Genomic DNA, 18,461 nt, shown 5'->3' with positions numbered 1-18,461 from the left:
CTGCTCAGTCTCAGCTCTTAAACGAATTAGTTAACCGCACAGATTGTCACCTCACCTGGCACTGCAGGTGTTAACTGAGTGCTAATCACAACAGGTCATTCTCTGAAACCTGCAGAACTTCAGTCCCTGAGGACCGGACTAGTCTCCACTGTCTGATAATAAACAGTAACCATAAACAGAGCTGCCAAAGTATGACCGTGTTGAATTAATGGGCTTAGAGATACACATACTTCCTACACAGGGCTCTACAGGTGGGGCATGACAAGAATTCAGATGGAGTGATTCACACAGCAGGGGTGCTACACCTTTGCCTGGGGTTGAAATACTTGGAACAACAGTGAGAAAGTAATTGCTCTGGAAATCATGTCTGTGTGTGTGTGTGTGTGTCTGAGAGTGAGCGAGGGAGAGCACAGATGGGGTGGTACAGGTGACTCTCACAGTGCTAAGACACACCTTCAACGAATTATTATGAGACGGAGGGACAGAGGTTTTGTGCAAGCAGAGGAAGGAGAGGAGCGCGGTGAGTGAACAGAAGAGGATCCGTGTCAGTCAGCCAGCTGCGAGAAGAGACAGATTGAAAGAAAATAAACCTTCTGAACGGGTAAGTTAACATATTAGTCTAGGCTAACTTTTTTATAAAACAGATTATTGAACTACTTCAATGAGTGCCAGTTTGTTGTCATTACCATGACGACAACTCGTGCGATGAACATCGGTGCATCAAGCGGAAAGAAACAAATTGAGTTTACTTAAGAATCACAAGTCTGCAACTATGTCTCTCTTTCTCCTAATGTAATGCACGGATTGTATCCTCTGAGATGGACGTCGCTTCGGAGAAAAGCGTCTGCTAAATGAATAAATGTAAATGTAAACAACCTTAAGATCCGGGCAGTGCGGTACTGATTTTCTTAACTGTCTTTTTTCAGGATGTATTAAAACATGTTTCTACCTGACAGCTTGTGGTGGCGCAGTGGCTTTGGACAGGTCCTGGGGTTCGGGTTTGCGGTTCAAGTCCTCCTTGAGGTCCCTTGTGAGGGACTGGTGTTGTGTCCCCTCCAGCCTTATGCCCTGGCCGCTTTGGTTTGCCGCGACCCTGCTTGGGACAAGTGGTTTCAGCCAGTGTGTGCATTCCCATCCAGTATCAGTGATCCTTTCTGCTGCAGTTGATTTTTTTATGATACATCTGATTAATGTCAACAGACAGTGATATTGAGAGAACAGCCACACTGGGCCAATCAAGTGCCATATCAAGACTGTTGCTTTACACCTTCAGTAGACACTATAAATAGGCTGCGAGGCTGGGTTTTCAAGCAGACATAAGGAGTAAATGGACATGTGACATCTCTGTAAGTCGCCTTTGGTGTAGTTTCGGGAAGAAAACATCTGTGTAAATGAATACGGAGGTCATATGTCAGTGCGGTTTGTGAGCTTCTAAAAGAAATGCATACGCTTGTGTGGTATGCGTGCATGCGTGCGTGAGCGTGCTCCTGTAGAGAATGCTGTAAGACAGGACATGTCAGGTGTGGCTGTGCTCGATGTTAGGAAGACAGAAATGGTGGTGAAAGACAACGAAAGGGAGTCATGCCGAAGGAATCGAAGCCCGAAGAACAGGAACACACACCCATCCTCACGCTCGGTTGAGCCGATCAGCACGCGGGTATAGATACAGCACATCATACGTTCGTTTGGCACGACCTCCCCGAGAGCACCGTGCAGTTCAAACTTCAACTTTTCGATCCGATGTCTCGTGCGGATTATGAAACTTATTCATATAGGAGGCTTCATTCATTTTGGAGCCTCCTCACTTATTTACTGATCGTCCCAATATGCGCGATGCGCTTTCCTGTATGTCTGTTACCGCAGTCTACCAGATGCAAATATTCATGCGAATTCATGCAATATTTTCCATATTTAACAAACACATAATATTACGCATATAATACAGAAGTTTGCTTTGCGTGTTTGCCCTTATTTCTTTATAAGGAACTGAGCTGAACTATGCTGAATGGCATCTTGTGCCTTTTTTTTCTTTCCCCAGCAGGTATGTTTGAGGAACAGAGTGGCTCCCCCCATGGTTACCCAGAGCTCAGGCTTGTCCTGCTGGGGACCATCGGCTGTGGGAAGACCCTCTCAGGAAACACAATCCTGGGGAAAGCCGCCTCACCCTCCGCCTTCTCCTCGCCGAGGATCTGCCAGACAAGACGTGGCTTATCGGAAGGCCGGCAGCTGAGCCTGGTGGAGAGTCCGCGCTGGTACTGGTCCGGGGGGCAGGTGGAGACAAGCGTGCGACAGGAAACTGAGCGAGCCCTCCAGCTGCTCGCCCCTGGGCCTCACGCCTTCCTCCTCCTCATCCCCGTGGGGCAGTTCACGGAGGTGGAGAGGCAGGTGCCCGACCAGCTGGAAGAGGTGTTTGGGAAGGGGGCTCTGCGGCACACCCTGGTGCTCTTCACCTGCGGGGACTACCTACTGGGCAAAGGAGCGGACGAGTACCTGGCAGGAGAGGACCCGGCTCTGAGAGAGGTGCTGCACAAATGCGGGGGACGGTACCACATATTCAACAACCGCAAGCTGGAAGAGAGAGTCCAGGTCAGGACCCTGCTGGAGAAGGTGAGTAGAAAAGATACGTCGTCAACCACAGTTTGCAGTTATCATACCGCCTGTTACACTGGTTATTATAAGAACAGTGCAGTTTGATGCTGTGTAGATGGTGCTTTCAGGTACTTGGCCTCATACCATGGATACCATGAATACCAGGGGGCAGGCGGCATAGTGGTTAGTGCTGCTGTAGTCGGATATCATGGGTTCAGATCTCTCTTCTTGTTATAGGACCCTTGGGCAGGATTTGTACCTTGAATTGCTCCGGTAAAAAAATCACCCTGTTTAATAAACGTGTAAGTTGCTTGGTACGAGAGAGTGGCCTAAAGGAGTTTATACACATGCACGCACTGTCAGAAACCACTTCGTCCCAAGCGGGGAGTCGCGGTGAGCCGGAGCCTAACCCGGCAGCACAGGGTGCGAGGCTGGAGGGGGAGGGGACACACCCAGGACTGGACGCCAGTCCATCACAAGGCACCCCAAGCGGGACTCGAACCCCAGACCCACTGGAGAGCAGGACCCAGCCAAGCCTGCTGCACCGCTGCACCACCACACACCCATGAAGGAGTGTAGCTTCACACAATATTTCTTTAAAAAGGTGACCCAAGGTACTGAAGAATAGAGTCCAAATGGTTGACGGTTTATTTTTGTTCAAGGGCACAATAACAGTAATGAGATACTATATTCTGACAGACTATGGTTTGATTGGTCAAGTGCTGCTCCCCACCCTTTTGTGATTATTTTCTGATATTGCGATTAGTGATGTGTGATGTGATTGCGTGTATGAAACAACATGCTCACTGTCCTTCAGGTGGAGGAAATGGTGCGAAGGAACGGGGGCTGTTATATTAAGAGTGACTTGCAAGCGGATGCGAAGGAGCGAGAATGGGAAACAGAGAAACGGGCGCTGGACACGCACAGCAGCAAGGGGCAGGAAGAGGTGCGGAGGAGATGGGGCTCCAGCTCTGGGACGCGGAGACAGGAGCAGCTCAGAGAGGAGGAATCGATGCCCCTCACCTCCAGAGACAGGACTGATGGGGTGGTGGATGAGATGGTTACTATGAGACATATGACCAATGGCCTGCATGCCCAGGCACCGTCCCCAGAAGCGAGAGAGCATGTGCCGCACACCAGAGATCAGCAGGAGCGCAGGGCCAGTTTCCGTCTTTCTGCAGGTACGTCTCTGCGACTCATGGAAAGAAACGGGGCCTCATCTGCCAAGCTCTAGCACTGTTTTTCTTTTTTGGAAGGAAACAGAATGCACTTTGCGAAATGAGAATGTATAAATGCGGTTCAAAAATCCGAAATGGAACAAGAAAAGGCCTTGGTGCCGTTCACTTCATTCAGATGAGAAGGAACAGCTACAGGATGGAAGATGTTCATCTGCAAAGAAACTCAGACGTTGTAGAACAGGCAGGAGGCTAGTGGAGAGTAGTTCTGTCCCTCTTTACTCCTCTCTTTCACTCGCTCCCAAACTATCGCTCACTGTTTGTCAAAGTCAAGGTCGTGCGGATCCTATCCCAGGGCACAAGGCTAGGTAGGGTACCAGTCCATTGCATGGTAGCCATGCACACTCATCCATTCACACACACACACTGTGGGGGCACCAGTTCAAATAAAGCATGTCTTTAGATTGCGAGAGGAAACCAGAGCATGCGAAATAAACCCATGAAAACTCCACACAGAGTAAATTGGTTGAGATCCTGTGCCTAAGCAGTGGGAGGTAGCAGTGCTGCCCGCTGCACCACCATGCCACCCCCTCTGACCTTCTCAACCGTCTGTGTGCAGTTGCAGTTTTCTCTCTCTTTCTCACTAAACTTGTCTGTCAACATTGTTCATTTTATGTGATTAGATTTCTTCTTGTTTCTCTTTTATTTCACTTGTGTTTTATTTTCTACATGAAAGAAGCTGATGGTAGCTGAGAATCTGTGCTGTAAACATAGCTTTGCGTCTCTCAGTTTGGGACAAATTGAGCATAGTGTACGTCAAATGACATTATATTCAATATTATATTCCATTCTGCAAGGAAGAGGTTTGTGCTCAATAAATCTGAAGTAGGCTTTAGGTAATTCCATACATCTCTGTGCTTTTGGTTGGGATATACCTATAATAAATTTAATTTTTTTTGCTGAATAATTCACATTTTGTCGATACGATATACAAGTCGAAACAATTCCCAGCGAATATTTGATTTTTCATCTCTTTACTGTGTAAATATTTTATTGGGGATGAATAATTAAAAATTGCATGGTGTCAATGTGACACTTAATTTCTCATGAACAATATAGTTGCTGTTTTTTTTTGGAAAACTTTAACCACTAGAAAAAAAAGGAATGCTCATGGTAGTAGGTGCTGATGCTGAGATACACCTACAAGACAATTCTGAATTTTTGTTGTGAATTATTCTTGTCAATAGATGGGGCCCTTCTCTCCCAGCTCTCGGATTTCAATTCCAGGGAAAGCTTTGTCAACACCTGTAAGTGTCCACTCTTCATTTACTTTACTTTCCCTTTAACATTAGCCCAATGGTTCTTTTCATTAGTTCTTTTTAAAAAAGTAATTGTTATTTTTCTTCTTTAAGCCCTTTTTTAATAAAAAAAATTTGTTAGAAATTACAGTGAAATCAGATTTAAGTATCACACACAGAAAGCAGGACCATAGGTACACTGTAATTTGGGGGGGATGTAATAGTATTGATGTAATATTCATTCTGTGCATGGCTTTGAACCGAAATGTCTGTCTCTCTTTAATTTGTTCTTCCAGTTCACCACCATATCGCTAAGGACCCTGCTATTCAGACCGAAAGCTCCTCCCCCTCAGCCAGCTCTCCCTTCAGAGGCTCCACCCCTTCAGCCAGCTTTGCCTCCACAGACCCCTCCCCTTCTGCCAACTTTGCCAGCTTTGCCTCCACAGGCCCCTCCCCTTCTTCCATCTTTGCCTCCGCAGGCTCCTCCCTTTCAGCCACCTCTTACTCCACAGGCTCATCCTATTCAGCCAACTCCTCCTTTATAGTCCCCTCCCATTCAGCGATCTCTTCCTCCACAGTCTCCTCCCATTCAGCCATCGCTTCCTCCAGAGGCCCCTCCCATTCAGCAATCTCTTCCTCCACAAGCCCCTCCCATTCAGCCATCGCTTCCTCCAGAAGCCCCTCCCATTCAGCCATGGCTTCCTCCACAAGCCCCTCCCCTTCTGTTGGCCCTCCCTCCATAGGTCCCTCCCCCTACTCCACCCCAGTTCCACGTCCCTCAACCACAGCCAATTCTCCTGCCACTGATCCGGAACTGAGGCTGCTTCTCCTGGGGCGCAAGGGATCAGAGAAAAGAGTGGTGGGAAACTGCATCTTGGGAAAGGATGCTTTTGAGCTTCAGGATGACAACACTAATTCAGCGTGTGAGAGGAAGTGGGCCAGAGTGGCAGAGAAACAGGTAAGACGTCACCTTTCAACCCCATTCTACTGGCCACAGCTGGTGGTGCAACCTCTTTCTGAATTCCAGTCCGTCCGCAGAACAACAGATTTTGGGAAACAATGGACTAAAGCCAAGAAATACCATTTTTATCATTTTGAGGAAAAAAATTAACGTAAAATAAAAAAGGCAATTAAACAATAAACATGAATATACATAGACATTTACATACAAATGTACATATGCACACACTTGTATGTGTGTGCAGTGATATTTAGAAAACACACGTGTGCAAGCTTTTCACGGGTCATGTTATATATCAGCCAATCAGGGCAGCCGTAGCTTATGACCCAGGCCTTTTTGTATTTTAATTTTATTTTTTCATTTTACTTGGATTGTTTCTTTGAGGAACGTACATTTACGAATATTTATTTACTTTTCATATAATAAAATATTGCGTGCGTGTGTATGTGTATATATGCAAACACACACACAAACGTACGCGCATATAGTCGTCTCTTGAAGACTTCAAAATCAAACGATGAAGATATTCCTAAAGTTTCTGATAAATCATGTTGCGCTGGGGGTGAAGGTGCAAGATGCATACAGTGGGCAGCCGGTGGCGTAGTGGTCCGAGCTACTGCTTACCAGATTCAGGATTGAATCGCACCTCCTGCTGTAGTACCCTTGAGCAAGGTAAATTACCCAAACGTATAGAATGGTAAATCACTGTAAGTAGTGTAACGTTGTGAGTTGAATTACTTTTCCTGTTCGATGTTCACTCTGTGTCTCTCACTACCCAGGTGGTTGTGGTGGATGTTCCAGACTGGGTGGGCACCGGTCATCCCCTTGAGGAAATTCGACAGCAGCTCTCCACTGCCCTAGCCCTCTCGGCCCCTGGGCCCCACACCTTCCTGTTGAGCGTCCCGGTGAATAAGCCGGCCGACGTAGAGCTGCGTGCCCTTGGTGTCATGGAGGAGCTGTTGGGCCGCACTGTGTTGAGGAGCCGCGCCGTGGTGGTCTTCACTCATAGTGAGCTCTTGGGTGCTGGCGGGGCTGGGCTTGAGGAGTATGTAGCCACACGGCGCCCGGACCTCCTGCAGCTGGTGGAGAAGTGCGGCGATCGCTACCACGTGCTGGAGAGGGATGGTGCTGGCGAGCTGCTGGATAAAGTGGAGCAGGTAGTGAAGGAGGGCGGAGGGACCTGCTTCAACCTGGAGGCAGACAAGGAGCAAGCAGTGAAGGACAGGGACCTCCGGTCTTCGCTGCAGTCTGTGCGTGAGGTGGACGAGGAGGACGAAAAGGAGCAAGCGAGGGAGAAGTTAGAGAGGGGAATGAGCCAAATGGACGGTCCTCCTTCGCTCGCTTCTTCCCAGTCCTCTACGTCTATCCTTAGCTCCTTGAGTGAGCAGGTGCTAGAGTTACTGAGAAGAGTCCCAAAGCTCTTGGCTGGGGGTGCTCTGTTGGGTGGGGTGGTTGGGGTTTTTCTGGGGGGTCCACTAGGGGGTGCAGTAGGGGCAACGGTTGGCACCGTGACCGCAGAGGTGGGTAGACGGAAGTACGGCAACAAAATGAAAACACAGTAATGGAAAATAGCCAAAGCGGAGAATGAATTGTGTGAACAAATGTATATAACGTGGTATGCCAGTGCTTGGGTCTACCTGTGCTGTAAATATGAAGAAACACATGTAAATCCCTACAAATACATTGGACAATTCAGCGAGTTACAAATTTGCTAAAACAAAATTACTTCGTTGCTTTCCAGACATTCCCGCTTATCATTACACGGAATTCCAAAGCAGAGGTTCGAATAAGAGTGAATAAGTGAAAAATAATTTTTCACCTTTCGTGAAAACCCATAAATCTCGCGTGTGTGCAGTCATCATATGTATGAGTGGAATGGCTTTTTTCCAAGTTTCACAGCATGTTCTGTAGTTAAGAACTTGTAAAATGTTCAGTAGTGCTGTTCCATGTGGTAGCAAATTCTAGTCTTTGAAGTGTTAAGATTTACGTGGCAAATTATACTCGAGGTTCCCTCAAGTTGATGTCATCATACCTGTGTGACAGTTTTTTTCTTTAATGACACTGATGCCCATATTAAAATATGCTGAGCGATCCCGTGAATCACATAACGCTGGACATCTTATATAACAGTGTATTGTACGTTTTGACCCCCAATATGACCCGAGGCACAAGGACAGAGGTTGTCCTTTTAGGTTAACCATTTGATGCTAGGCCGCGGGTGCCAGAGCTGCTTCTCGAGCGCGTGTGAAAGAAGCTCCCCCTGGACTCGTGTTCCCACGCAAGGAGGAGCGCGGGTCATCCTAGGGCAGCTGCCGTCACTGCTACAGGAAGTGATGGAAAGCCCTGAGAAGAGGTCCAGGCGGAACGGCCAGCCGAAGCGGGCACATGGGTGCGACCCGGGGTGACTCAGCCCTCGGTGTTATCTCTGGCTCCCAGACCACCTCCCCTCAAACCCTGAGCCCCCATATCTGGGGTGAGAAGGAGGCGGGCAGCAAGGGGCCGGTCCTCTAGCGGGCTGCGGGGGGATGAGTCGGATACAAAACTCTTTCCCCACTTGGTCATCCATGCCATGCAGCTGCCCAGCACACGCCACACATATTCACAGACTCACTACCAGGCAGACGGCAGAAATATCTTGCAGACCTCATCTGAGGGAGGGCGTCTCTTGCGAGTTACCTGATGTTACGCTCGTGAGCGTGATGGCAGAGCAAGTCCTGGGATCCGGCTCGCGCGCTGGGGGCCACGTGTTACGCAAACGTCCCTTCCTGTGGTGCAGGGCTCAGGCGCCGCAGGGAAGGGCGGGCTGGGGCGCCCCCTCGCCCCTTCTTCTGCGGCCGCAACCGCCCGCGAGCCCCAGGAAGCCCATCGGTCGCCGATGAGACAGCACTAACTGTAACCATTTCCCGACCACCTGACGGACTGGGGCACACGCCAGGATGCTTGCAGGCCCAGTCATCCCCCCACCCGTGCCCTAACCGCCTCGACCGTACACACCCTGTGCACTTGACCCTGTTGCCCGGCTGCACAGCTGTGCTGGAAACCCGGCTCACCCTCCCATGCATGTGAAAACGGCCACAAATCTTTCCATGGCTCCAGTTCTCACAGCTCTGTGATACATCGCCAGCGTCCGGCTACAGGATGCCTTTTTTTTTGGGGGGGGATATTGTGATGTTGCTTTTTTTTCTCGTTTTGCAATTGATGTTTTTAAGGCCTTATTTGTTTTTATTTATTCTTGGTGTTTTTACTGAGTTACGATTAAATCAAATAATTGTGCGGGGAAAAATAGCACATTTGCACGCAACCCTGTAAATTCAAAGCGGTTCTTCGCCGGGCATGAACCACACAAGCGGGTGATATGAACTGTAAGATATAAGCTCACAGTTGGTCCCTTAGTTTGTCCGACCCCAGATGCGTGTGAACGCGTCCAGGTGTAATTCTGTCCCCCGGAGCTATTATTACCCGATCATTAGTGATGCACATTCATGCTACGCCAATAAATACTTTTAGCTTGAGCTGAACAGACAACCAAAGAACAAAAATGCAAATTTGTTAGTTGCCGTATTGCTCGTGTGCCTATTGATTGATTTGTGTGTTTGTATGAAAATGCTTACAATCTGGGGGTCTGATTGCACCACATGTGGTTGTGTTTTAACCACAGGGTCCAAAGCTGTGGCCATGAACATCGATCGCTCTTTCCTTGGCTCTCGGTGTAACACGAACTGTCAGTTTAAGGGCTATATTTACATTTATTCGACTATCTGATGCAACATCTCAAAGGGACTTACATCATTCGGTTACCTAGAGTTGTTTATTCACTTATACAGCTGTATGTTTTCATTTACTGCAGTAACTGAGGGTAAGTGCCTTACTCAAGGGTATTGCAGCTGGAGGTGGGCTTTGAACCAGCAACCCCCACACACATAGAAAGGCAGCAGCACTAACCGCTGCACCCCTTGACACCCCTCGTCTACATTTCCTAATTCGCGCAGTTGCCGACAAGCAGAAGGGAAGACTCCGGTAGCACATCTGGACATTACTCTTGGAGAAGGCCTACCCCGAGGAGTCACGCTGTGCTTTGCGGTTCGCCCGAGGTGTTCCTGCCCATTCCCCTCAGTGCCACTTCGAATGGGTGGAGAAAGTGCCGGCTCTTGCTGAAAAGGCAGTCTTTTCTATGTGAATTGAGGATGTGGAATGGGGAACAGTGGACTAAGAAAACGGGCTGCCCAACTTCCGCTCGCTGCAACGCAGGCTGCCTTGGGGGATGGCAGGCTGCAGAAGAGGAAGGTACGCTGTTCTCCACAGATCTCGCGGCAGACCGCTGCCACACGCAGCAGCTGTGATGAAAACGCAGGTCACCCTCTGCTGATACGGTCTCAGCGGGCTCGTCCGCTCCAGAGATGAGACGATGCGATACCTCATAAACACGTGCCACTCCCTGCGCTCCGGAACCTCTCTGGCCGAGCCGTCAGGTAGGCGATGTCCAGCCTCGAGTGTCCAGCGGTGACCGCAGATCCCCAGCGCTCGACCGATGGATCAGAGCGACCGTTCGGATAGGAAACAAGACTCCTTGCTTTAGCAGATGTGGATCGCTTGCTGATTCAGAATCTTTCCAGAGAATATCTCGCTGGAGAGTCTAAAACCAGGTGGTGTTGTTTTCCTTCCCAACGATGACTGAGTTCTGGGCCGCAAAAAACAAAAAAAAAAAAAATCCCCCGCAGAAACTACAGCTCTTTCGGGGCACCGCCGGTCAGCCCAGCGTGAGAGCACGTTAACTTTCCACCACACCCAGCCAGAAATCTCAGCGGATTACGGGGTGCTACGGACGACACGCTCGTTTCAACTGGACGCCATTGTCAAAGCTGGACTGGGACAAACGGCTAATATTAAACCTTGGGTGTGACTGTCCTGCCGACAATAAAGAGCTCGAAAAAACCACGCAGCCTTTAAAAAGAACTGGCTCGGCAATGAAATCGCACACAATTGTATTTACACACATCATATGGCAGCCATTACCACAGAAATAGCACAGGAATAGAAGGATAAGGGGAAGGGTGTACACACTGTCACTCCTGGGGGCTACAGGATCGATTGTCACTGCGGCGACGGGGTGTCATCGCTGGTCAGCTGTGGCCACTGCCCTCAGCTGCTCTTTGTCCTGATCCAGGCCAAACGCACGGCTCTCCATCTCTGAGTGTTTGGCTGCCAGGCTCTCCTCGCTGTCCGTGTCCCCGTAGCAGCTGGAGGTGGGGGAGGTGGCCTGGGCGCTCATAGATTCACAGGAGTCCCTGTCGGGTAGATCGACAACCAAGGGTGGACGAGGAGCCAGCGGGGGGCTCTCGCAACGTGAGCGGGGGCAGGTGTTCCATGAATTGCCCTTCCTCAGCCTGTCTTCCTCTGTGCACCGCTCCTTCTGTCCTCCCTCGTCCCCCTCGCCTGGCCTATCGCTGGCCTGGTCGTGAAGAAGCTTGACCAGGAAGTTGATGTACTTCATGGCCAGCCGTAGGATCTCGTTCTTGCTGAGCTTCTTGTCGGGTGGGTGCGTCGGGATGAGCTTGCGCAGCTCGGAGAAGGCGCCGTTCACGTTCTGCTGCCTCCAGCGCTCACGGCTGTTGGTGAAGACCCGTCGCGCCAGCTTCTGAGGAGGACCTGGGGCGTAGGGAGGAGCGCACACACACACACGCACACATACATGCATGAGCATGTAGAGGCACGCGAATGATTTTCCGGAACGACCGGTCAGAGGAAGGCTGCAGACTTACGGACATGTCACTCTTGCTAACACTAGAACAGAAGCATTTTTGGGTTCGGGGAGTGACAGCTTCAGCATGCTCACCCTCCGTGAGATCCAGCTCAAAGTGCGACGAAGGCCGTCTCTTTATGCGGCTGTTGGTAAAGAGGGCGTAGTTTCCTGAAGGACCCAGGTAAGAGCTGTGAAAGAGAGAGAAAGAGAAAAGGGAAGGTTGACATGCACACGGATTAAAGACTGGAATGACAGGAAGAGTTTTACATTCGCTCTGCTTCTCCCGTATCATTCTGCTTTCCATCAGTGTTTGCAATCAGTTTCTCAACAGCTTCAAATGACACTATTTCAGAAAATAATCAAAGGAAGCAAAACTATCCGGGCAATTATTCTCAAGTCAGTGACAGCTTTTTTTTTTGGGTGCGATTATTCCGACGGCACTGATTGAACGCACGTGCCGACCGGAGCTTGCCGGCAATTATCCGCGAGGGCAGCTGAGAGACTAGCCGCGAAATAGATCGCTGACTGCCTCCAGCTCAGCAACGAGAAGCTGTGGAGAAGGGGAAGCAGTCATTGTGGCCCCAGGGCAATGGGGAAAATGTACATTATGTATATATAAATATGTGGTGGAGAGAGAAGTCAGGAAGGAAGGTGGAGAACAGGGAAGAGAGAGATTGTTGCGTAATCTATCATGTGCTTCTGGCGGTCTGAAGTGAATCCATCTCCATTGGTGTGCTGACCTGCTCTTCATGAACTCCGTTCAGAACTGTCAGCGCTCGAATGTCTGGCGCTCTTGTTAGGATGAATGTATATGCAATACCAGTCAAAAGTTTAAATGCACATGCAACCTGGGAAGGAGAGCAACACACAAGTGTCCCTACATCTCTGGGACCTGCTGCAGAAGATCTGGGAAGACATGGAGTGTCATCTCCTGTTCAAACTTGCTTATTGAAAGCTATGTGAAAAAACTGGTTTTCAGCAAGTGTTCTCACACTGATATTCTCTTCCTGTACTGGACAGACTGGATTTAATGGCATAAAAATGAGTGGGCAGTACACACGCACTTTCTTAACCGTTTGTCCCATATGGGGTCGCGGGGAACCAGAGCCTAACCCGGCAACTCAGGGCGTAAGGCCGGAGGGGGAGGGGACACACCCAGGACGGGACGCCAGTCCGTCGTAAGGCACCCCCAGCGGGACTTGAACCCCAGACCCACCGGAGAGCAGGACCCGGTCCGCGCCACCGCGCCCCCGCGTTGAGTGGACAATAAGTTGAGCGAAAACTTTTTTTGTGGTTAAGTTGGTCGCTCTGGGACCAGCCATCTGCTGAGCTTCCTGACTGCAGGTAAATACATTCTTCACCATATTGTTATTTTAGAATTTCATTCTCATACTTCTTTTTCATAGAAGCTGGTAGCAGAGTGGTGAAAGCTGTTGTCTTTAGGTATCAAGGTTGATGGTTCAAATCTGACCTAGTGCTAGAGTACCCTTGTGCAAGGTACTTACCATGAATATTGCTGGGTGAACCACCTGGTTTTATAAATAGGTAAATAATGTTGCTTTGCCCAAAAGTGTGAGCTAAAGGAATAAATGTAATTGTCTGATAAAGTGGAGACCTGCACTGATGCAGCCTGGTGGTGCAAGTGAAGCCAGTGGCTCCCTGGTTGGGTGCAGTGAGATGTCCTGCTAGTTGGTCTACAGTGACTGGTAGAGCTGCGAGTGGAAGAACCGCACGTAGGGAGGGTCGGCTGAGGGGAGAAGACAAGGATGAGGCTGGTTATGTGCTGTACCAGTGAAAGTGTGAGCCCACAATGGAAACCTGGCCAATACCAGTGTGGGATAAACTGGACAGAAGAAAAAGAGAAAAGTAAATGTCCTACACAAGAGCTTGAAATTTTCTCATCTAACTTGTGAACTGAATGCTTCATGCACTCACTGGTGCTGCATACTGAGGTGGGAAGGAACTTGAGAGTCTCGAAATGAAGGGTGACATTTTTTCGGGGCGGTGAAAGGGATTCTTGTAAGAAATATGATGGCTGAAGAGAGAAACCTCTCACCTGTTGAAGAACGGGTGTCCGGGAAGGTACTGCGGGGGTAGTAGGGGGCCAGATGAAGGCACTGGGACTCCCGGGCCTGCGGCAGACAGGGAGGCAAGTTGGGCCAGCCGGGCATCTGCGGAGCCGTGAGACCGGGTGGGGATGGGGTGCAGAGCGGTCAGCTGGGTACCCCCCATGGCGATGGGAGGGATGGGCGGCTTGCTGTGCCCGAGGCTGATCACTGGGATGTTTGGGGGGAGAGACACAGAGAAGGGCGCGGCAAGGGGGGGGCTGGCTGGGGTGCCAGGGGTGGGGGTTGGGTCCGCAGCAGGTGGAAGATGGGATGGAGCGGCGGTAGGAGATCCAGCCGTCTCCACGGCAACGGGCTCGGGCGCCAGGCTTGTGAACTGCACGGGGGCCTCTGCGGTCGGGCTACCGTGAGCCGTGTCTTCCCGGCCCCCCACCTCGTTAGCTGGGGGGCTGCTAATGTCCGGAGACGCAGTCTGTGCAGGGCTCAGCCTGTCGCTACCCGCCGGGGTCGAGGGCCTCGGCGAAACGGGGGGCTCCATCTTTTCCATCATCTTCCTGTGTGAAACCCCCCCCCCCCCCACTCCTATGGCCTTGCCTTCACCTTTCTGCACGTCTCTCAGGTCTCTTTAACAACCTATTTCAGTTCCTCAGAGGCCTAGCGCTCCTCAGCGTGCGATTTCCAAAAAGTCTGGCGCTTTAGCAGCAAGCGCAGTCACGTGTGGGTCTGGAGGTGCGTGTCTTCGTCATCGTCCATCGTGCGTTTCGGAGCACGCGTGTGCGGCACGGAGGGCTGCCGGCTGCGGGGGTGAAAGGCCCAGCCTCTGCGAGACTCCGCTCACGGATGTCCGCTCACTGCTGCCTGTCGGGTGGCGCGCGTCTCTGCGGGTCCTCGGAGACCTTTGGGGTTGGGGAGGTGAATGACGTTACCCGGGTACACCGGGGGCCACCGACCGCACCTCTCGCTTGTTTCACTAATCGTGATACTGTGTGCGTTCGGGGTGCGTTAGCTCCCGGTGCTCCGAACACTGCGGTTCCTCGGTGTCCGCTGCTGTGCCTTCGTGACTCTTTAACACATTGGCATGGCTTCCTCGTAGCCCTGATGACTAAACGACTGTTTCCTCAACATCACCAAAGGTCCCAGGTGTGCGATTCGCCCAGGGAGACATACCTGCAAGGACACGAACGGGACAAGATTAGTTCTTGCAGGCGGCTTCCGAGCGACTCGGCCGTAAATGCGTTTACGGTGCAAGCCGTGAAATTAGCTCTGAGAAAATGCTGGTGTAGAGGAGAGCTTTAGTTGGCACCTTAAAAAAGAAAGGGGGTGTTTTACGTGAAGCGTTGCAAAGTCGCCACTGACATATAACTTTGGTCTGTGTGACCTTGGAGATTCATGTCAAGGTTTTGTAATCTACCTCTTCCCCTTTCCTTGTCCAGAAAAACAAAAAAAAAAGAAAAAAAAAAGCACAAGTTTCCCTTTTTTTCAACTTTCTCTCAGTCTTCTTAATCTCTTGTCTGCATGTGTTCTCTAAAGCCTGTTCACAAAAGACACGAATTTAGCTCAGGCAAAAACATGCCTCCATGATCAAGCAGGTTCATGTTAGTTCTCCAGATCTTCCAGGGATCGATTAAAATCAGTGTTCGCCATTCGGCTGGAAAGAGCTAAATCGACCACAAACTGCTAAATCAACGGTTAATTATATTTTCTAGAAGTGTAAAAAGTTTCGACATAGTTAGCAGGAGTTAAGAAAAAAACATATATATTAATGACAATAAAAATTAGTGCTAAGGAAACCATACAAATCATGCTGCAGTTGTGCGTGGCCTTCGCCCATGTTTCATATACGTCATATAATAAGATTCACCCAGCAACCAGAGCAACATCTTACAGCAACAATTTCTTTAAAAATACACATAATCATTATATAATAAAGCACAGTTGTGCTCTGTTACAAGTCTGTGCCATGAAAACCAGCAAGAACTGGATCCTGGATGGTAACCTCACTGCGAACAGTAAAGTGTGTGTTCACGTTTCATCACCTTCAAGGCAACACTGTAAAACAAGGGCCCTGTCGTGGTACCAGCACTACAATATTCTCAACAAATATATATAGTGGCCCACATTAAAGACAGCACAAATATTAAGATTTTACTTTTTATCAGAAATGAAAATTGCAGGCTGTTGTAATTATTATTATTATTATTATTATTATTATTATTATTATTATTAAGTAGTAGAAGACGTTGAAGTACCAGCAGTAGTAGTAACAATATAAATAACACGATAAAATAATAAAGTAACGGACTGAATGATTATTGTTTCGGTCGATTATTATTGTTTTATTGATGTTGCTGACTAACAATAATGTTGTGTCTGGAAAACCAGTTGTCTCAGGATCAGACAGGATTTGAACTAAACATGTTAAACCATTCAAAATCTCTCAATTTGTTCGAAACACTCGGTTTAATAATGGATATAGCGTTTCTTCGGTTTAATTAACAAACCATAACTGCTGTCAGTTTTTACCAAGGGCATTTGCATAAATCATATTATGTATTTTAACTGTGTACTATGTTTGCATCCAGCCTGCAGGAGAGGACAAAAAAAGCTTTTTTTTTCATTTCACTCATGGAATTTGACTATATTTCGTAGGGAATTATTTACACGTATGTATTATTTAAGGTTCTTTCCCAAAAAAACCTACGTCTTATTTATACTGCAAAAAATAAGTTCCAGTAAAACAGTTGCAATACAAGAAGCAAATAAGATAAAACTGTGTCTTGTTCCCTCAAACAGCACAAAAAGAGTTCATTACTGATCATCAGAAGTCAGTGATTTGACGTGGATGTCGAATACAAAAAAGATTAATTTGTCAGGTGTGAATATAGGAACAGAAGTTAGCGCTCGTGACACGATTAATTACTGCAGTTTAATTTCCGTGAAAATGGTGCTAAGAATATTATTCATTTGATCTTGTATCCACTTTGCAAAAACATGCATTACCCATTTATTAATGAAACGGGTGGACATACATTGCAAATGAAAGACAATAAAAGAAAATGTAAATGTTTTACCTTGTGAAAAAAACAAAAGCAGTTTTTATTAATTTCAATATGTTACTTCGTTAATAATCTTTCAATTAAAGTATAGGGATTAAAATAGTAAAATGTGTTATTGTGATGTAACATGTACTTATTACAGACAGCTAATTTTAAAAGACATAACTAATTTTCCCAGGTAAGAAAATCATCACATTTAAAAAGAGATAAAATTCTGTATTTTTGAAGGCGCACAGTATCACAAATAAAACTGAATGCATATAAACACGTATATGTGTATATAAATCTAAATATATACATATACATGTATTTAAATGAGGCTGAACTACGGAAAAGCACAGAATGAAATCCCACGTTGAAATGAAATAAAAGGAAAAAGCATGAAAAAAAATCTTTCATATCAAACATTTCCACCATGTGGACCAGGGGCTTATGCAGGCTGCCTATCTGTGACATTTCAGAAACGTTGCAGAGCCCTTCGTTCCCGGAGCACATACTCACAGAAGTCAGTCGGTGACGTTCGGCACGTTGGCCCTCGCTCGTGTCTCGCTGCCTTCGGTCCAACGCGCTCGTCCGCTCTGCTTTGCCCCTTTCCTCTTCGCTCCCCTGCTCTGCCACAAGTTCGGGCTCCGAGCGTCCTTCCACGAGATGCGTGTACGCGCCACGCTATCCCAGAATGCACCGGGGCCTCCTCACAATCGGGGAATTCTCGCCTGTTCTCAGACCGCAACGCGCACGTCCCTCGAGCTTCTTCGGAACTCGGAGAAACAAAAAAAAAAAAAAAAAAAAAAAAAAAAAAATCAAGACAAGGGGAAGAAAGCGGTCTCTGAAAGCCGGCGACGCCGCTCAGCTAAGGCAGGGCTTGCAATCGACAAGAAGGTGATGCTTCCCCCTCCCACCGGCCCTCGCGTGTTCCCTCCATCTCTCCCTCCTCTGCGCTCTTGCACGGCAGACATGGTGCTCCAGTTGGCCACTGAGAGAGCGATGGAGAACTGTGTTGCAAGGAGAGATTTCCGCTCCCTGCTGGACAAGAGGATGCTCTTTTACAATGTGGCCAGTGCTGATAAGGGCCTCAAAAGTAGCCTGTGCCTCTCAGATAAGGAAACGAAGTCACCCCCCCACCCCCAGCCCGTCGACCTTCCAACACACGCTCTCTCTTAATAACACCCCCCCATTTCGCTTTCCACCTCTCTGGTCAGCCCGAGACTATAAAGGGCCTTGGATCACTCCCAAAAGGAAACAACGTTTATTTCACAATGGAATAACTCCAGACACACACACACACACACACACACACACACACACACACACACACGCACACACGCACACAGGCGCAGACGTAGAGCACCATACCAACCCGTTGAGTAGGTACCGCGGTGCGGTGAGACAACTCTCTCTTCTTGTCCCCTGCCAACCCAAAAGAGAAGCAGAAGAACAACCTAAAATTTGCGAAACGGTGGCATCATCGGACACGGTCAGTTATAAGCACTTCTGCCGACTGAATGAATCCCTGTCCTTGTCCCATTAGAAGACATTAAATAGACAGACATCACCCGAAGCCGCTTGTCCCGAGTGG

The 18,461-nt window shown here is 48.7% G+C and overlaps 2 protein-coding genes across 3 annotated transcripts; one reads left to right on the top strand and one right to left on the bottom strand.

The window, feature by feature from the left end:
* The first annotated feature begins 364 nt into the window (after positions 1-364).
* Positions 365-9,898, top strand: LOC108939806 (uncharacterized). 2 transcript variants are annotated; one of them, XM_029246805.1, is made up of 7 exons: positions 365-601; positions 2,039-2,607; positions 3,407-3,770; positions 5,012-5,071; positions 5,359-5,731; positions 5,765-6,020; positions 6,803-9,898. In XM_029246805.1, exons 2-7 carry the CDS (start codon positions 2,044-2,046, stop codon positions 7,583-7,585), a joined length of 2,400 nt encoding a protein of 799 aa, XP_029102638.1. In that variant the 5' UTR covers positions 365-601; positions 2,039-2,043; the 3' UTR covers positions 7,586-9,898. The 2 variants fall into 2 exon arrangements, with proteins under 2 accessions (XP_029102638.1, XP_018616941.2); XM_018761425.2 differs by having other exon boundaries at positions 5,359-6,020.
* Positions 9,899-9,902: 4 nt separating this feature from the next.
* On the bottom strand, positions 9,903-14,398 carry lyl1 (LYL1 basic helix-loop-helix family member). The gene is made up of 3 exons (XM_018761540.2): positions 13,820-14,398; positions 11,857-11,951; positions 9,903-11,669 (listed from the first exon to the last, which is right to left on the bottom strand). Exons 1-3 carry the CDS (start codon positions 14,377-14,379, stop codon positions 11,134-11,136), a joined length of 1,191 nt encoding a protein of 396 aa, XP_018617056.2. The 5' UTR covers positions 14,380-14,398; the 3' UTR covers positions 9,903-11,133.
* Positions 14,399-18,461: the final 4,063 nt, after the last annotated feature.

Source organism: Scleropages formosus, chromosome 20 (assembly GCF_900964775.1).
Source record: "Scleropages formosus chromosome 20, fSclFor1.1, whole genome shotgun sequence".
NCBI lineage: Eukaryota > Metazoa > Chordata > Actinopteri > Osteoglossiformes > Osteoglossidae > Scleropages > Scleropages formosus.
Note: the sequence above shows the minus strand (reverse complement) of the source record. Positions and strands in the feature narration are given on the sequence as shown.